General features: G+C 34.6%; 1 protein-coding gene across 4 annotated transcripts in view; it reads left to right on the top strand.

Moving 5' to 3' along the window:
• Positions 1-20390, top strand: part of YTHDC2 (YTH N6-methyladenosine RNA binding protein C2) — a 75964-nt gene that overhangs the window by 25886 nt on the left and 29688 nt on the right. For all 4 annotated transcript variants that reach the window (XM_070569542.1, XM_070569541.1, XM_070569544.1 and 1 more), the window contains 9 exons: positions 4562-4688; positions 4897-4962; positions 9962-10140; positions 10393-10489; positions 10570-10657; positions 10741-10821; positions 12782-12864; positions 16233-16338; positions 17812-17931. In XM_070569542.1, the coding sequence (XP_070425643.1) occupies positions 4562-4688; positions 4897-4962; positions 9962-10140; positions 10393-10489; positions 10570-10657; positions 10741-10821; positions 12782-12864; positions 16233-16338; positions 17812-17931 (947 nt within the window). The remainder of the gene's footprint in view (positions 1-4561; positions 4689-4896; positions 4963-9961; positions 10141-10392; positions 10490-10569; positions 10658-10740; positions 10822-12781; positions 12865-16232; positions 16339-17811; positions 17932-20390) is intronic.

Here is a 20390-nt window from a genome sequence, read left to right as displayed (position 1 = left end):
AAGTTCTAATTCACATGTACATGCTTTATGTCATGTGACATGTTTTCACTAATGAGTTATCCTGATTTTGTTAGTTGCTTATGGTGGATATTGGCAACCAGAGGTGAGTTTCAGAATTCTGAAGGCTTCTAGGCAAAAGGCAGAATGAAAGATCATAGAAAATCAGTACTGGAAAGGATTTAGATGTCAAGTAATTTATCCCCTCACCTTAAATTCTCAGCATTATTGTTATTATCGATCACTACCTTCTTGAAACATTTTCTTCAATTAACTTCTGATATTCCATACTTGATTTATTTTAGTCTCATCTTCCTGGCTGGAACTTATTGGTTTTCTTGGCAAGATTTTCCTCTTTTTCCTGACCTCTAAATATAGAATGTCCCAGGCCTCAATCCTTGGATCTTACTTCTGTTTACACTTGCTCCCTGTGTAGATCTCATCTAGTCATAGCTTTAAATATTTGTTTTAAATGGCTCCTAGTTTTTGTCTATAGTCCTATCTCCCTGCCACCTCATTTCATTACACCTAATCACTTGACGTCTCCAACTGGATGTCTCTTAATGGAATGAAACTGGATATACCCCAAACAACTTTTCATTCCCTTCTCACCTCCCTCCCTCTCAGCCTGCTCTTTCCTTGGTGTTTCCTTAGTGATCATAATCAATTGTAGACCTCTTTAAAAATGCATGCACCTGCCCATCCCAGACCTACTGAACCTGAATCTAGGGTACTACCATTCACCTAGTTGCTAAGACAACAAAATATAAAATCATTCTTGCTTTTGCTCTCACACCTCACATATAATCCATTAGCAAATCTTTTTAGCTTTACCTTCTAAATAAATCTCAAATCTGACCATGATTCACTTCCCCTACTGCTGCCATCCTAGTCCAAGACAACATTTTTCACCTGGACTATTGCAGTAGCCTATTAACTGCTTCTATTATGTTATTGCAGTCTGTTCTCCAGAGAGCAATCAGATTAATCCCTTTAAAAAGGAAATTGGATTATGCCACTTTCCTGCTCTCCACTCTCCCAGGGCTTTCAATTACACTTTGAATAAAAGTCACTCCTTCTTCTGAGTTGGTCTCTGACTGCCTCTGATCTCATTTTCTGCCACTCTTTTCCTTGTGTTCACTGTGCTTTAGTCACTCTTACCTTGCTCTTCTTCATTTATGCTGGCACATTCCCATCTTTGGATCTTTGCTTTTGTTGTTTCCTAAGCCTGGAATACTGTCCCCACAGATACTCATATGGCCCAATGCTAGCTTTGTTTAGGTCCCTACTTAGATATTGCTTTGTCAGAGAGGCCTTTTGTGATCACGTTACTAAAACTGCGCCCTTCTCTCACTATTTCTCCCTATACTGCTTTATAATTCATTATTGTACTTTCATTGCCTGACATCATATATTTTTGATATTTTTACGACCTGACTTAGACACTAGAATATAGACTACTTGAGGGCAGAAACCTTGTCTGTTTTACTCATCTCTGTGTCCCCAGAGGTTCATAGTAAGTGCTCAATAAATATTTGTTGACTAATGACATAACTTTTAAGCATCCTACCAAATGCTCATCTATTTGAACATGTTTAGCAATAGGAAGCTCACTGTCTTTGTTGAGGACATTTTCTCAGATTTGGTTTGTTTTAATTGTTAACTTTTTAAATATGTTTTGAAGTGAAATCTACCTGTATAGATTCCATCCTTTTCTGCTTCTGGGGTGATAATGAAGAGATTTAGTATCTATTTTTGCCTGACAGACCTTCAGGTATATGAAGATAGTTATTCTTTCTCCTTTTTTGTTTTCTGGTCTGACCACACCTATGACTTCAGTTATTCCTCTTTAACATAACATGGTGTCTAGTCCTCTCCTGCCCTTGTCCACCTTTTCTGGTTATGTTCTAGTTTGTCCCTTTTAAAAAACATGGTGTCCAGTCCTAAGTGTTAATCTCTTAGTGATCAGCTTTAGGTCGAGTAGATCTTTCAGCCTGAAAACCTCTACTCTTTACTTACATTAATTCAGCCTGTGGTAAGTAAACTCTACCAACCACATTGTCTTACTGACTCATATCGTCTTTGAAACTTCTAGTTCTTTTTTTTTTAACATATGATTTTATTAAATTAATCCCTCCTAACATTTACTTGTTTTTAATTTTTTTGAGCTTAAGACATTCTATTTATTCCTTTTAAATCTCATCTTATAGTTAGCTTTGGCCTATTGTGTCTGCTTAACAACTTTTTTCAGTTCTAATTTTTATTAGTATATTAACAAGCTTTCTCTGTTTATTAACTTGAGGGACCTGGGTCACTGACCAAGCATTTTGTATGCTGCAAGAGGCCTTAGGTCAATATTTGGGTACTATTGTTCAAGTGATTGTAATTCCACATATCTGCTAGTCTAACAAACTTCTTAAGAAAGAAATTAAGATCTTTGGCACTTTTTGTTCTTTGTGAATGTATTTTGGCTCCTATTGATCTGCTTTTTTTCAGCTTATCATTCATTAAAAAAAATAATCAATCTGTATTTTGAAAAGTCATTTTTCTATTTGGAAATGTGGACATTTGTTCATCTCCAGTGTTCTGGCAGTCTTTTTTTCTCCATTATTTTTAAAAGTATTTGTTCTGGAACAGTTTAGCTATCTCACCTGAAAGTTAGGAAATTTGAACTCTGAGATATGTTGCTGTAAACTAGAATGTTATTGTAGCTCTATGAACGGTTATTTACTTCCTATCTTTTTATTTCTCTTCTAAAATCTGAACTCCCAATTGGCATGAAAGTTGAAAATACTTCATGTGATCCAGGAAATCTTGGGCTTCTTTTTAATGCCATCAATATCCTTGTGTAATCCTGGCTAAGCAGCTAGTAATTAGCTGGTTTAGTAAGACTAAGCATTCTCTGGCACATTTACTGTCCTAGTCATCTATTGCTGCATAACAAATGATTTCCAAATTTAGCATCCTAAAACATTTATTATCTCACATAGTTTATGAGAGTCAAGAATCTGGAAGAGACTTAACTGAGTGTTTCTGGCATCTAGTCACTTGTGAAGTAGTAGTTAAGCTGTTGTTAGGGGATGCAGTCGTCTGAAGGTTTACTGGAGTTGGAGGATGTGCTTCCAAGAAGGCTCACTCACATGGTGTTGGCAAGAGGCCTCAGTTCATCTCCGCTGTTGGCAAAAGGCCTCAGTTCCTTGCCATCTGGACCTCTCCGTCGGGCTGTCTTATTCTTCCCAGGATGTGGCAGGTGGCTTCTCCCAGAGTGAATGCTTCAAGAGAGAAGGATAAAAAGCAAATAGGAAGCTAGGTACCTTTTATGGCCTAGTCTCTAAAGTTGCACATCATCACTTTGACTTTATTCTCTTTGTTAGTGTGAGACACTTAGTCCAGGTTGCACTCAAGGATAAGGGAATTAGGCTCCACCTCTTGAAGGAAGGAATTTTGAAGAATTTTTGGACGTTTTAAAACGCCCACTTATTCATACCCTTCTGCTCAAAATACATGCATGTTGGTTCTGTTCTCCAAGTATCAGTTGAATATTCAGTTGAAGCAGTAATTCTCATATGGTAAGTGCGATCATAATCCTTGCAGACCTCTTTAAAAATGCATGTGCCTGGCCATTTCAGACCTCCTGAACCTGAATCTAGGAGTAAGACATGGCTATCCGTGCTTTCCAAAATAACAAGCCTGAGGTAATTCTCTTGTAAGTCCGCCTCCCCACTTAAGAACCACTGATTGATGTCAATTGGGGATACCATGTTTTAGAGTGTCATTAAATAATGAGGGTAATTGGGTATATATGGAAAAGTAAAATTGTCCTTTTGTAGTTATCTTACATATTACTGCAGAGGGTTTTTCACATAATTTCAGAAAGAAATTACCACTTTTGTAATTTAAGCAAATTAGTGCTAAGCAGTTATATATTGTATTGCTTGAGAAATGTATTCTAGGAAGGAACTTAAATTCAATAGAACTTTAATTACTTTTGTCATGGAGGGGTTTTACAGGAAGTAAATTTTCTGCCAGTGTTATTTCCATAAAGCATTTTGGAAAATAACAGCCTACAATGATGGGGGAATCAAAGCAAAACAAAAGAACAACAGAATATTGTCTTGAACTTTGCATTTGCACTTTTAAGCATTCATTACCAGCTACTGATGAAAATTAGCTTTAATTCTTCTTTAATTGTTTCTTGTCATTTGATGATCAACGCAATATCTAGGTTTAGGAAGATTATTTGAGTGTTCTGCAAGTTAGTAACTTTCCTTTTCTGTATTATCTTGGTGAGATTAAGACAGTTTAACAACTGTCTTTCCTTCTCCTGTCTTCCAACTGATATTCCTTATTCCATGCTGTTTATACTAAGGGCATATCAATAACAGATTTCCTTGGGTGATCTGAGTTAAGGGTCAGGTAAGGCTATTATCATGTAGTTAGGTGAAGGAGCAAGTCCCAGGTTCATTCTCCTGACACTCAATTCTTTCATTTAAGATTTTTTTAAATTAAAATAATTTAAAATAATTTGGAAATTTAACATATATTTATCTTTTCCTTCTTTTAGTTGATTACAGACATAGTGAAACCAGTGCAACAGCTCTGATGGTTGCTGCAGGACGAGGTTTTTCAAGTCAAGTAGAGCAGTTAATTAGTATGGGAGCCAATGTCCATAGTAAAGCATCAAATGGCTGGTAATTTTAAACTTTGTCTACTTTTTGTATATCTTTATAGAGCTGCACATATCTTTTTTGACTTCTTATATTTATCGTTATTAAAAGCTATTGTGTAACAATTGCTGATATATCTCTAATGGGTGAATGAATAGTTTTGAGTGACTAGTTTTATAATTTTGAGAACATTATTTCTCTGTCTTAATTTGATATCTTTGAATTTTGGCAGGATGGCTTTAGATTGGGCTAAACACTTTGGACAGACCGAAATTGTGGATCTTCTAGAATCTTACAGGTAAAACTTTATACTATGTTTAATCAATCCTAGCTGCTTTTTAAAAAGCCATGTAAATTGTAGAATATGACAAATATAGGCTATTTATACACTCTTATCCAGAGACTTTTGGGTTTTTTTCGTACTTCTAAGGAATTTTTCTGTCTGATTTTTTGATAGGTTGCTAATAAGATACACTGTATTGTAATATTTATCTTTTTTTAAAATTTTATTTTGAAAAAGCATGAGGGGGTTTTCCAGTTAAACCTGGTAGATAGAACATATATATTTTTCTCTGCATTTTCCCAAAGCCTCGCTAAAACGGTAAGGAAGGAATATTAAAATGTGTAACCTAACAAAGTCAAAGAGAATGCAAGAGGACATGGCAACTGATGGAAGATATTAGTACATTTTTGGATAATAGATGGCTAATGGATCAGTGGTGTTTGATTTAGCAGAGCTAGGGAAACTGAAACCTGAGTGCCTGCAGAAGGAAGTGCCAAAGAGAAATTTCAGCTTTGGAACTTATTAGAGGCTCATTTAACTACTTGTAAATAAGGCAATGAAAGAAGGGGCTGAAAAAGTAACAGAACTGGTTGAAATTCTCTATGAGGAACGTTTAGAATTCCAGATTCCCTTCTTCCCTGCCATTTGATATCCCTTCCCCACCTTGGCAGGAAGTGGGAGGCTTATTAAAAAATTAAGCCACAGAGGCTTTGGACTTGGGGTTACCAGGCACAACTGGAGAGTGGGAATGAGGTGTCTAGCAGGAAAGGGATTTAAGTGAAAGTCTACTTAAAGACCGAAAATTGAGTCACCTGTCACCTTTTCCTGTTTCCTATGTTCTTTGGCAGAAAACTTGAGAATTCTTTCCTGGAAAAATAGACCAAGCCTAGAGAAAATAATTAGAGTTATAGAAGGTTTAGCATTCCTTCAATGAAATGACTGTCTTTAAACCAGGTAGCTCAACAGTCACCACTGTGTACGCGGAGTTTTTTGTTCATTACTTTTTAAAAATGAACAAACCTCCAAGGATTGATCATTAGGCATTTGAGGGGGAAAAAGCACCCACAAATCAAACAAACAACAATAGCAACAAAAAACCCCGGAACTTGCCTGAAACTAAACGTCAGTGACCAGAAGAGAACTTCAAAAACAGTGATAGAAGATATTCATGAAACCAAAACAGTATACTATTAAAAAAGGAACAGAACACAAATCTTTATTCAAATTTCATTGTCGTGAAGGCTGCCGAGATTTACCCTATCTGTTATTGCAATTTACCTCCTTGTGCTATTGATTCTCCTTAACCTATTCTACTTTTTCTTTTGTCCACAGGACCTGCCACTCTCTGATAAACTGTGTAATTTACTTACTTACTATATTCACTGGTTTATTATCTGTCTCTTCTCTCTACTAGAATTTAGCAAGCTCCTTTTCTTCTTTGTTCAAGGACAGTGCCTGGATATAGTAGATGTTCAGTGAATATTTGTTGAAAGAATGAATAAACAAGAAAGAGCTCGCATAAATTAAAAATATGATAGCAGAAAAAATTCAGAAAGGTTGCAAGATAAGGTTGAGAAAATCACTTAGTAGGAAAAAAAATACAAGAGATGGAAAATTGTAGAGAAAAGATAAGAAAGTTTATTTTCTGTATGCCCTTTATCAGGAAACTGTTGGAGAATGTGCTCCACAAAACTGAGAAAGGAAAATAAAGCAGAAAAACAAGGTAGATTCAGCATAGAAGATAGGTGAAAGAAATGCTCAGTATGCTGGTGCAGAGGACTGTGGCTGTGATATCTGCCTAGTAGGGCTAGTCTTAGAGAAGCAGGATATGGAAAGCTCCAGGAGGGAAGTCCCTGAGGGCGAAAAAATAATTATTTGATGTTTTTGACCATATTAAAAAGACTTTATGAATCTGAGACTTTGGGAAGAATTAGTGATAAGTACACAGAAAACTAAGCAAATAAAAATTAGACAGTAATTACTCAAAAAAACCCCAAAAAGTTAGAGAAGAAAGGAGGTGTAATCATAGTTCACTATATGGCTCATGGTAAATAATGTTTACATAGTTAAAGTAAAGGCTGAATGAAGATTTAACAAAAATTGTACAGATTGGTGTGAGTGGAAAGTATAGGAGGGTGGAGGTGCTGACTTCATTTTTCATTAATTGGTGGTTCACAGATAATGACTAAATTGTTAAATCAATAAACATAAATGTTGCTTAAAGAATTGAAAAATGTCCTAGGCAGTGTGACTAGGAATGGAGAGAGGTTTTTGTTATAACTTTCATAAAACCATTTGTTTATTAACACGATGTACATGTATTACTTTGGTTTAAAAAAAAATGAAAGGGCAATACTTTAAAAATCCTATGAAACTAATCTTCTTTTAGGTAATTAAGGATTTTAGGTAAATTTAGATAGATTATGTAGATTTTAGATTAGATATCTAAAGAAAAGATAAAAGATATTTAAAAGAAAAGATAAAATGTATTTTATAATACATTGATAATGTCTGTTTTCAATCTGTAAGAGTCTCGAAAAAGAAAAAAATGGAGTCTGAAGTTAAAATATATTAAAACTTTTGTTATTCAGGAAGGTATAAAATGTTTTATTTGACTTGGGTTTTCATTTTTAATTCTATTTAGTCTCAGACATTAGATGAAGTAAATGTTTGAAGTATGAAATTAGTTTTGTCACTTTAATTTCATTAAATGGTAGTGTAGGTTACAGAATCTCAAAGTTCTTGCCAGATCCAAATGCTAATTCTAGTATGTTGTCATTTCAATAATAGCTCCCAGAACTCACAATCCTTTTAGTGCTAACATTTTGAATATTCAAGACATTCTAATGATGTTAAATGTAGGTCACTAGACAGACACTGTAGATGACCAAGTAAAGCAATTATCTGGATAATATTTTAATTATGCTGGCTAACTGGGCTTTCTTTTTATTCCCTAGATCATGACATTGTCAATTATAAATTTTAAATATTTAAAAATTAAATTTATTATTATGTTTTCTAGGTTAAGTATAATTGATATCTAAAGTTTATAGCTTTAAGCAAAGAACATAATACTGTTTTCATTTACCTGTTAAGACATAACAAAACAAAAAAATTTGGAATGTTTTAAAATGGATCTTAAAATTTAAAATACTACAATTATAAAATTGTATAAGTTTAATGTTTTCCCTATTGGAAGCAGTCTTCTGTTATTTTTCTTATGTTATTTTTCTCTGTTTAAGAGAGATTGGGCTGCACTGAACTTCCTCGGAATCTTATTAATAGTTACTAGTGATGGCAGTGGTTTATACTTACACACAAGATGAAGAAGCAAGGCATTTATTTCAGTAATTTATGCTGATTCTGGGCTTTTGGAAAACAGCATAATCAGCCTGCTTTTAGTATAGAAGTACCAAATTAGTAGTCATGTTAAGCTGGTATCTATAGAGGTTTTTTTTTTGGCTGAGGAAGATTAGCCCTGAGCTAACATTCATGCCAATTTTCCTTTAATATCTTTTTTAGTATGTGTGTCACCAGCACAGCATGGCTGCTAACAGAGCAGTATAGGTCCATGCCCTGGAGATTGAACCTGGGCTGCTGAAGTGGAGCGTGCCAAATTTAACCACTAGGCCACTGGGGCTGGCCTAAGTTTCTTTTTTTTTTAATGTGGACTTTTCTTCAGAGTATTGTTTATAATAGTGAACAATTAGAAACAATCTATTAAAAAATATAAATGATGACCAAAAGTTTGTGTTTTTAAAGTTTTGTTGAGATAAAATTCACATACCGTATAATTCACCCATTTAAGGGTACAATTCAGTAGTTTTCAGTATGTTCACAGTGTTATGTAATCATCACCACAGTCAATTTTGAGAACATTTTTATCACCCCAAAAAGAAACCTGTACTCATTAGCAGTCACTCCTCATTTCCCCTAACTCTCCCAGCCCTAGGCAACCACTAGTCTACTTCATGTTTTTATAGATTTGTCTTTTCTGGACATTTTGTATAAATGGAATCATATAAAGTGTAGCTTTTTATGATTGGCTTCTTTCACTTAGCATAATGCTTTCAAGGTTTATCCATGTTGTAGCATCTTTTTCTGACTAATACTCCATTCTATGGAAAGACCACAGTTCGTTTATCTACTCATTCATTCATGAACATTTGGGTTGTTTCCAGTATTTGACTGTTATGAACACTTGTGTATACAGATTTTTACGTGAACATACATTTTCATTTCTCTTGTGTATCTCCCTAGGAGTTAAATTGCTGGGGCATGTTACCATATTACACTATGTTTAACATTTTGAGGAACTGCCACATCGTTTTCCAAAGTGGCTGCTCCATTTTATGTTCCCACTAGCAAGGTATGAGGGTTCCAGTTTCTATACACCCTAACAATTATTATCATCTATCTTTTCTTTTTTTTTTTTTTAAAGATTTTATTTTTCCTTTTTCTCCCCAAAGCCCCCCAGTACATAGTTGTGTATTTCTAGTTGTGGGTCCTTGTAGTTGTGGTATGTGGGACGCCACCTCAGCATGTCTTGATAAGTGGTGCCATGTCTGCGCCCAGGATCCAAACCGGCAAAACCCTGGGCTGCCGAAGCAGAGCTCGAGAACTTAACCACTTGGTCACGGGGCTGGCCCCTATCATTGTCTTTTCGATTATAGCCATCTTAGTGGGTGTGAAGTGGTATCTCATTGAGGTTTTGATTTTTATTTCTCCGATGACTAATGATGTTGAACATCTTTTCATGTGCTTATTGGCAATTTGTATATTTTCTTTGGAGAAATGTCTTCAGATTGTGTTTTATAAAGTGCTTATTGCCAAATTTTACTTTGAATAATGTACTTGAAACCAAAACATAAATTATATTATAGCTAGGACATTAAATATCACTTACTCTCCTTAGGGTATATTGAAAATTTGAAGAAGGACATAATGCGAATCTTTGGCCGTTAACAGTTACTCTTTTTAATGAAAATTGACTTAAAAAATTTTTTTTTTTTAGTGCTTCATTGGAATTTGGAAATCTAGATGAAAGTTCTCTGGTTCAAACAAATGGAAGTGACCTCAGTGCAGAAGACAGAGAGCTCCTAAAAGCTTATCATCATAGTTTTGATGATGAAAAAGTAGACTTGGATTTGATCATGCATCTTCTGTACAATATCTGCCATAGTTGTGATGCTGGTAAATACGTATTGTCTAAAAGATCTGGAACAAAAATATATACTTTGATTTAAAAATTAGTATCTTGTGTGTACAAAGTTTTATATAACTCCATTGATAATAATGCATAAATAATCTCTTAAGCGTCATCGTATAAATATTACGGTTTATCAGTACTTGAAAACACATGATGTGGTTCATTATAGCTAGTTTTGTTGATTGGTTCTGCTTTTACAATGAGATTTAATATTATGAAAATCATTCTTCTCCAAGGTGCAATTTTAATTTTCCTACCTGGATATGATGAAATTGTTGGACTGAGGGATCGCATCCTGTTTGATGACAAGCGGTTTGCTGACAGTACACATAGGTAAAAGCTAAAGCTTTGTATTTGTTGCTTTAAATAAGAGGTGAGTACCATAGTATATTTTCTCTTTTAATTGTCAACAGATATCAAGTCTTTATGCTTCATTCAAATATGCAAACATCCGATCAAAAGAAGGTATTAAAAAACCCACCTGCAGGTGTTCGAAAAATAGTAAGTTTCATAAAATATTTTTTCCATTTTATTAGACATTAGTTCTATTTTCATGTTAACTATAACATAACATCCCATTGCAGATCCTTTCCACCAATATTGCTGAAACCAGTATCACAGTCAATGATGTTGTCTTTGTTATTGATTCTGGTAAGGTGAAAGAGGTATGTATGGATAAGTTGTATTTTCACTTAAATGAAGAAGGTTAAGTGCCATTCCAGTAAATGCTTTTATAACCAGAATTCACTTTAATGGGAAAATTTCTGGTTCTACATGAATTTAAGATGGCAAATGTTGATTTCACTAAAGTGAATATTCTACCTTAAACAATTCAGTATATAGGATGTATCTTATATTTTAAAAAACTATACAAAAAAATTAGCTTCTGCTAACTAAATACTAAGAAAGTAAAGGATTTGGCAGTTTTAGTGAGAATTTTGTCAAACGGTATGGGAATTTGATTCATATTTTGTGTGTTTTCCTGTTACATGTGGGCATGGACCATGTCCTTCTTCTTTGTTGTTATATCTTCTGTGCTTCACAGATAGTAGGTATTCAAAAGATGTTTATTTCAAGAGAACCATGCTGAGAGAAAGCAAGCAACCATAAAACCAGGGTTCAGCAAATGAAAGTTAACAGCCAAATTGGGCCCATCACCTGCTTTTATAAAAATAAATTTCACAGGATCACTGCCACGTCCACTCTTTTACCTGTTGTTTGTGGCTGCTTTCAACACTGCAGTCGCGGATTTGAGTAGTTGGAACAGAGACCCTCTGCAATGGCTGAAATATTTACTGCCACCCTCGATATAAGTAAAAGGCAGTGTTTATTTCTTTTTAGTATTGCAATGCCCAGCAGTTCTTATTACCCTTAACTTTTCACTGAAAGAATTGAAGGTGATAGAGGTGGTTGATTTTTCAGAGAAAGAAATACTATCCATGTTGTGAAAAGCAAGTTGTGTCTGTTCTAGTGGATATAAATGCTCATTTTTAATGTGAAAAAGATCATTAGTTGCAAAATATTTTCAATGTGATTTTTAGGAATTACTTAGAGAAAATAAAGTTTTACTGTAAAATTTGGACATTTTATTATAGTTGGATACTGTAAAGGAGGAATAAGTTTCATTTTTTGTAAGAAGATGATGAATATTGTCACTGAAAGTCTAAATGTTGAGTCAATGAAGATTCAGATTTTATTGTCCTAAAATTATCTAGAGCTGATGAAGTAGATTTTGAATATTTTAGAAATTAATTCCTTTAGGTGTTGTTTATCAGGTAAATCATGGTTTAGAACACGATGGTAGTGTCAAGTTATTTTACTTACGAAATTGACAAATTTGACAGTTTATTAAAAACTAAATAAATGGCATCTTTTCTGAAAAGCTCATAATTAACTATTCTGAGAAGATGTTTGTATTTGCTCTGTGTAGTTATTTTATGAAAGGGAAAGTACAAGTCACTGAATGATTGGAGTATATATTCTAGTTAGGAATGCATTCTTTTAATATATTTTTTGACAGTAAATTTTGACTTTAGATTCTTTAAGGAAGTATGAGGGTAGTAATGGTTCTTTTTTACTTTCTCTTCTATAACATTCTGGATAGGCTAACTGCGTTAGTGGCTCAGCAGGAGGTAAAATGGAAGGGGTTAAAAATTCTTCACTTTGGGATAGATTTAGTTCAGCAATTGTTATTCTTATCCTCCAGATCAGCTGCCTGGAAAGTATTTCAGAAACTGTCTTTCCCTGATCACTGCTATTCCGCATAATGATGTAAATCTGATAGAAAATGACCTTAAGAGAATAGATCAGTTCTCTCTAATCTTGATGCCTTATGAGAACTGACTGCTGTTATCCAGCTGTGGCAGAGAGAAAAAAATAGCTCAGCAAGGCACAGAATGAGGAAGTTTTACAGCTCTTCTAAGTTTAATTTTCATTCTTTTTCCATGGAATGGTTGTAACCAGAAATCTGGATTTTTTTTTTTTAAATCAATACCTTGTTCTAATGATCTAATCGAGAGGGGCTTTGAATTAAACTTGGCATGTTAAAATGTGTTCGTAATGTTTCTTGCTGTTACTTTTTAAATACCTTTATGTTTTAACACAAAGATGATTTAAATTATACAGAAATCCTTTGATGCCCTGAATTTTGTTACAATGTTAAAAATGGTGTGGATTTCCAAAGCTAGTGCCATACAACGAAAAGGCAGGTAATGTATATTTAATGTACATTCATTCAATTGCCTGTAAAATGGAAACATTTTCATATGTATTACATATTTAATCTATATTCAACTTTCTATGCAATGTTAACTTTTTCATGTTAGTCTGAATTTTTATATTATTTTTGCAAAGCAAACATTTTAATACTTTTTTAAAAGTCAAATTCAGGTTATGTTAAAATTAAAAAGTTTTTCCTAGAATAATTTACACATGAAGATGTAAGAAATTTAAAAAACAAAAATAAAAGCAAAAATTTGGGCTCAGCCTGGTGGCACAGTGGTTAAGTTCGCCCGTTCTGCTTTGGCAGCTCAGGGTTCACTGGTTCAGATCCCAGGTGTGGACCACACACTGCTTGTAAAGCCATGCTGTGGCAGGCGTCCCACATAAAATAGAGGAAGATGGGCATGTATGTTAACTCAGGGCCAGTCTTCCTCAGCAAAAAGAGGAAGATTGGCAGCAGATGTTAGCTCAGGGCTAATCTTCCTTAAAAAAACCCAAAATAAAATAAATAAAAGCAAAAATTCTGAATATTTGCAATACACAGGACAAAGGACTAATTTCTGTATTATACATAAAAGCTCTTTTAAATTAATTGATAAAGATTAATCCATTAACCTCACATATTCCACCTCATATATACCAAAAGAAATACAAATTAATGAGGTACTAGTTTTTGCTTATCAGATTGGCACTGATGAAAATGTTTAACAGTGTACACAACGGAGTTGGCAAAAGCATGGGCCAATAGGCTTTCATAGTTTGTTGATGGAAATTTAAGTTGGTGTGTCTTCTTCAGAGGGCAGTTTGAAACGGTTTATTCAGATCTACCCTTTGAAGGTAGAGTCCACTTCTCGTAATTTGTCCTGAGTATTCTTGCACATGTGCACAAAGATGTATGTTTAAGAATGTGTTTTTCAGTATTATTTGTAATAGTGAGAAGTCTGGGAGCACTGCAGTGTCCATCAACAGTGAAGTGGTTACATAAATTATGTTTTAGCCACACAATGGTAAACTAGGTAACTGTTAAAAGGAAAGATGTAGATGTATGTGTTTTTATGTGGAATGAGTTTTCAGACTATCTTATTTGGAAAAAGTTAGGTATAGAACATGAGTCTAGTGTTCTTTTGTGCTAAAAAATATATGTATATGTTTGCGTGTATATTTAGACACATACGTTGTTAAGTCTGAGAGAAATATTAAAAGACAATTGTTGTTGACTCTGAGGAGGAGGATTTGTGGGGATCTTGAAGGAAGGAGACAATTTTCATTTTATATTTTTTTGTAGTTTGGTTATTTATTTTAGTATATGTGTTACTTTTTCATTTTTAAAAAGGTAAGATTAAAGAGTATCATTTTTCAGTAATTATTTGACTAATTTTTCTTCAATTTTAACTAATAGGAAAACATCAAATACTGACTTTAAAGAATGCCTCATATGCTGAAGACAATGAATGCATTATTTCTGTACTTTGTAACTTCATAAAATGCTCTTGAGGGCTTTGTTGTTATTGTATGAATTGTCTTCTTATGACAAAGTGTGGCTTGACACATTGAGTTGTATTTATATGCTGTGAATAGTATATTATTAGGGATAAAAATCAGAAATTGTAGACATTTCCATTGTCATCTTTTTCAACAGATATTTTTTGACAGCCTTCACTGTGCAAGTGTTATGGATACAATGATGAATAAACTATAATCTGATGGATAAAGTCTGAGGTGGGCGGAATGTTGCCACCCATTTTGGAACCCATTAAATTAAGCAATTTGTTTTCTTTGCTACAACTGGATAATGCTTCTAGAGGAGTTAAGATAGAATCTGAGATAAATATGAATAAAGAGATGTTGTGGAAAGACATTTCTGGCAAAGGGAAAGCATACACAAAGGCTGAAAGGCAAGAATGAGCAAGAAGGTTGTTTGGATGGAGTTTAGTTTAGAGGAGAATAGTGAAAAATGAGTGGAAAGAGGTAAGTTGCAGACAGGTCTTTAAGGCCCATTTTGTGTTTTTCTCTCTCTGTTTTTTTTTTCTTCCCCTCTAATAAACCAGGGGATGGCATGATTATAGTTTTCTTTCAGCTCTTTGACGAATGAATTGGTAGAGACAAAATGACGGCAGGAGGACCCAGTAGGATGCTCTTTTATTAGTACTTCCATTTACAATAAGTAAGAGATGAAATCAGCTTGGATTGTTATAGTGGTGGTAGAAATAAAGAGAAATTGATAATTAATTCAAGAGATATTAAGGGATGTAATATTGGTGATCGTATATCCAAGGGCATGAGGGGTAAGGAATAGAGTGGAGTCAAGGATGTCAATCAGGTTTCTGTCTTAGAAAAATTTATGGGTGGTGGTGCCATTGTCAGATAGGGAAAATGCCAATGGTGGTTGTATTGGGGAGAAGAATTAACTTTTGGTTGTGTTGAGTTTGATTTGACTAGAAAATCCAGGTGGAGCTAAGAGGCTTCTGAAGTATAGGTCTAGAATTAGGATAAGGAGATCTTGATGGAGGGAAATTGAAATCAGGAGGGTAATTAAGATGACTTTGGGAGAGAGTAAGGTAAGCAAACAGAGGGCTGAGCTCCAACCTCATGGGAACATCCAACATTTAAGGTCTGGGCAAAGATAGAAATCTCTCAGAGGTGGCTAGATAGATGGGAAAGCTGATGGGTATCTAGTGAGGGAAATATTTGATGAAGGAATGGCCTGACAATGTCAAATTTTGTAACTTGTATCACATTATGTTATAGTTATGTTTGCTGCTCTGGATTGTGAACTTTGTGAGGCTAGGGATTTTCTGTATCTCTATCACTTAGCATATTCAGCCTTGCCATTAGCTCATATAGTGACTTTGGGTAAAATTAAAAGAGACTGCTTTTCCCCAAGATATTTTTCTACAACTTTCCGGAAAATATAAGTCTCTATGATGATGAGGTAAATGACACTTCCTTGGAGTTATGTAATGCATAATTTGCACAATTCTAATCAGTGGGCCCAAATGTACTGCTTGGTATCAGCTCAGTAAATAGATTAAATTTAAATTACCAGGTACTTATTCATGCTTTATTTTTTACTTACTTTCATATGTATTTTATTTTTTAATTTTTACTATTACCTTTGAAGGTATATCAGGTAAGTGTCATTTATGAATCTCAGTTTATAAATGAGGTAATTGAGTTCTGGACAAGTGAAACACCTGAAAGAATTCACAGCGGGTACGAATCAGAGCAGGAATTCAAACTCAGATGTCATGATCCTGGTTCATTGTTCTGTCTCCTATATCACATTTCTTTTTTAGTTTCCTTAGTATAGCCTTTATTCTTTCTTTGAGTTTTAATTTTGTGTTTTACTTTTAAGGGCAGGGAGATGTAGACCTGGAATTTGTTTCCGGCTCTTCAGTAGACTCCGATTCCAGAATATGTTGGAATTTCAGACTCCAGAACTTTTGAGAATGCCATTACAGGTAGAAATTTACTTAACTCTATAAGTCTATTTTTGTGGGTGAGGGATGAGAGGTACCATTTTGGACTTTTAAATAATTTATAAAACAAAATTATGAAATATATATTATGGAGGGTAGTTATATAAATAACTAATATTTTTTCTATACAAGAAAATTTAATCCATAAACCTTCAAAATTTTAACAAATTACTTGAGTTCATTTAAATTAGGTACAGTTTATAAGTATTTTTTTTATGCAACATTCTAGGAGTCTATCAACCACATAGTGTTCACCTTTTACGTTCTCCACGAGGATTAGAAAATAAATTATTTAAGGTCCAAAAGAGAATACCAAAGTCCCAGTTTAACATACTGAAGTACTTTGGTAGTTTTGGAACTGAGTTTATTGAGATTTCCTGACCTTTATTGTTTTCCTTTAGATTTTCTGACTTCAGGGAACAGCCAGACACTGGGTAGTTTCTAGGGAAAAAACACCAGAAGTACATTAATTTGATTCTTTCGTGTGCTGAACTAGACTCTGACTTCCAAACCTTTAAAGAGACACTGGATCATGTTTTTGGCATCCATGTATCTAGATGACTTCCCACTTCCCCAAGTGTATGTGCCGTTTTCTATTCCTCTTAGGATAAAATGCAAAATTCTTAACAAGAGCCTAAATTATCTCTTCTGCTTCCGTCTCCAGTTTTAATTTTTTAATTCTTGCCTTTCCTCCTCTCTCTACTCATACAAGTAGTTTCAATTTCTCAAGCATGTCTTGTTTCTTTCTATTTTAGGGCCTTCATATGTGCTCTCCCCTCTCTCTAGAATCCTCCCCCTTGTTCCTTTTATAATTAACTCCTGCTCAATCTTTACATCTTAGTTTGTGTCATTTCCTCAGAGAAATTATCTTCAACTTCCCCTGGCCTCCTTCTCTTTCCTTAACTTGATTAAATCTTTTATTTTACCTCTTTAGCTCCTTCATGGTATTCTTCATAGCAGTTGTCACAATTCTAATTAAGTAGTTGATTTTACAATTATTCTGTTTTTCACACACAGTGAAAACTCCATGAAGGCAGACTCTTGTCCATCTATCTTCTTCTTTTTCTCCAACTTGCTGCATAGTGCCTAGCACCTAGTAAGCACTTAAATATTTGTTGAATGGATAAAAGATTCTAGAATGTAATATAAAGAAAAAAAAAACGTTTTTTGGGACAGTAACTCTTGTTGTTGTATATAAGAACTATGTGAGGAGACATTGCCAGTGGGGGCAAGATGACTGTGATGAATTGATGATGGATGTTTATTAAGATTCTAGCACTTAGGGCAAAGTATGAGCCCATCTTTCATAGAAAGACATTGTTCCCTCTACTCTTCATTTTAGTAAAAGACTCTACTAGTCTGTGTTTGGGAACTATACTTCCCATGTTTTCTTTGAAAATAAAAGTCAATTATAAATTTCAATATTTCAAAATTATTTGCTGTTTTTATTTACAGGAACTTTGTTTACATACCAAGCTGTTAGCCCCAGTTAATTGTCCTATTGCTGATTTCCTTATGAAAGCTCCTGAACCTCCACCAGCTTTAATTGTAAGAAATGCTATACAAATGCTTAAGGTTGGTATCTTAATGGTTTTATTTTACCTGACTGTTGTACTTGAAATGTAAACCAAATGAAAATGCATGTTAACTAATTTTGTACTTAAAAAATTATCTTAAATAATCATGTATTTTGAATCTCATGGTAATTAGAGTAAAATAGTAAGTATAGTTCTTTTTTATATATTTGAAGCAAAATATATATATATATATATATAATTTTTTTATTGAGGTCATAATAGTTTGTAACATTGTGAAATTTCAGTAGTACATTATTATTTGTCATACACCATATAAGTGCACCCCTTCACCCCTTGTGCCTACTCCTCAACCCCCTTCCCCCTGGTAACCACTGAACTTTTCTCTTTGTACATGTGTTTGTTTATCTTCCATGTATGAGTGAAATCATGCTGTGATTGTCTTTCTCTGTGTGGCTTATTTCACTTAACATAATACCTCAAGTTCCATCCATGTTGTTGCAAATGGGACAATTTTGTCTTTTTTTATGGCTGAGTAGTAGTCTATTGTATGTATATATACCACATCTTCTTTAATGAATCATTGGTCGATGAGCACTTGGGTTCCGTCCATGTCTTAGCTATTGTGAATAATGCTGCAGTGAACATAGGGGTGTATAAGTCTCTTTGAATTGTTGATTTCAAGTTCTTTGGATAAATACCCAGTAGTGAGATATCTGGGTCATATCATATTTCTATTTTTAAGTTTTTGAGAAATCTCCATGCTGGTATTTTTTTTTTTTTGGTGAGGAATATTGGCCCTAAGCTAACATCTGTGGCCAATCTTCCTCTTTTTTGCTTGATGAAGATTGCCACTGAGCTAACATTTTTGCCCATGTTCCTCTACTTTATGTGGGATGCCTCCACAGCATGGCTTGAGGAGCAGTGCTAGGTCTGCATCCAGGATCTGAACCTGTGAACCCTGGGGTGCCGAAGCAGAGCTTGCCAACTTAACCACTATGCCACTGGGCCGGCCCCTACATACTGTTTTCCATAGTGGCTATACCAGTTTGCATTCCCACCAGCAGTGTGTAAGGGTTCCCTTTTCTCCACAACCTCTCCAACATTTGTTGTTTTTTGTCTTGGTGATTAGAACTATTCTAACAGGTGTAAGGTGATATCTTAGGGTAGTTTTGATTTGCATTTCCTTGATGATTAGTGATGTTGAACATCTTTTCATGTGCCTATTGGCCATTTGTATATCTTCTTTGGAAAAATGTTCATATCCTCTGCCCATTTTTTGGTTGGATTGTTTGTTTTTTTGTTGTTCAGTTGTGTGAGTTCTTTGTATATTATAGAGATTAACCCCTTGTTGGATATGTGATTTGTAAATATTTTCTCCCAGTTGGTGGGTTGTCTTTTCATTCTGATCCTGGTTTCCTTTACCTTGCAGAAGCTCTTTAGTCTGATGAAGACCTGCTTGTTTATTTTTTCTTTTGTTTCCTGTGTCTGAGTAGATATGGTATTTGAAAAGATCCTTCTAAGACTGACGTCAAAAGGTGTACTGCCTGTATTTTCTTCTAGGAGTTTTATGGTTTCAGGTCTTACCTTACAGTTTTTGATCCATTTCGAGTTTATTTTTGTGTATGGTGAAAGATAATGGTCTACTTTCATTCTTTTTTTTTTTGAGGCAATTTAAAGAAGCTTTTATTTATTTATTTATTTATTTTTTGAGGAAGATTAGCCCTGAGCTAACTACTGCCAATCTTCCTCTTTTTGCTGAGGAAGACTGGCCCTGAGCTAACATCTGTGCCCATCGTCCTCTACTCTATATGTGGGACACCTGCCACAGCATGGCTTTTGCCAAGCTGTGCCATGTCCACACCCGAGATCCGAACCGGTGAACTCTGGGCCGCCGAGAAGGGGAAGGTGTGAACTTTACCGCTGCACCACTGGGCCCGCCCCTACTTTCATTCTTTTGGATGTCACTGTCCAGTTTTCCCAACACCATTTATTGAAGAGACTTTCCTTTCTTCATTGTGTGTTCTTAGCATGTTTGTTGAAGATTAGCTGTCTGCAGATCTGTGGTTTTATTTCAGGGCTTTCAGTTCTGTTCCGTTGATCTATGTGTCTGTTTTTGTACCAGTTCCCATGCTGTTTTGATTACTATAGCTTTGTAGTATATTTTGAAGTCAGGGATTGTGATGCCTCCAGCGTTTTCTTTTTTCTCAGGATTGCTTCAGCTATTTTGGGTCTTTTGTTGCCCCATATGAATTTTAGGATTCCTTGTTCTTTTTCTGTGAAGAATGTCATTGGGATTCTGATTGGGGTTGCATTGAATCTATAGATTGCTTTACGTAGTATGGACATTTTAACTATGTTTATTCTTCCTATCCATGTGCATGAATATTTTTCCATTTCTTTATGTTGTCATTGATTTCTTTCAGTAATGTCTTACAGTTTTTAGTGTATAGGTCTTTCACCTCCTTGGTTAAATTTATTCCTAGATAGTTTATTCTT

Source organism: Equus przewalskii, chromosome 13 (assembly GCF_037783145.1).
Source record: "Equus przewalskii isolate Varuska chromosome 13, EquPr2, whole genome shotgun sequence".
NCBI classification, from domain to species: domain Eukaryota; kingdom Metazoa; phylum Chordata; class Mammalia; order Perissodactyla; family Equidae; genus Equus; species Equus przewalskii.
Note: the sequence above shows the minus strand (reverse complement) of the source record. Positions and strands in the feature narration are given on the sequence as shown.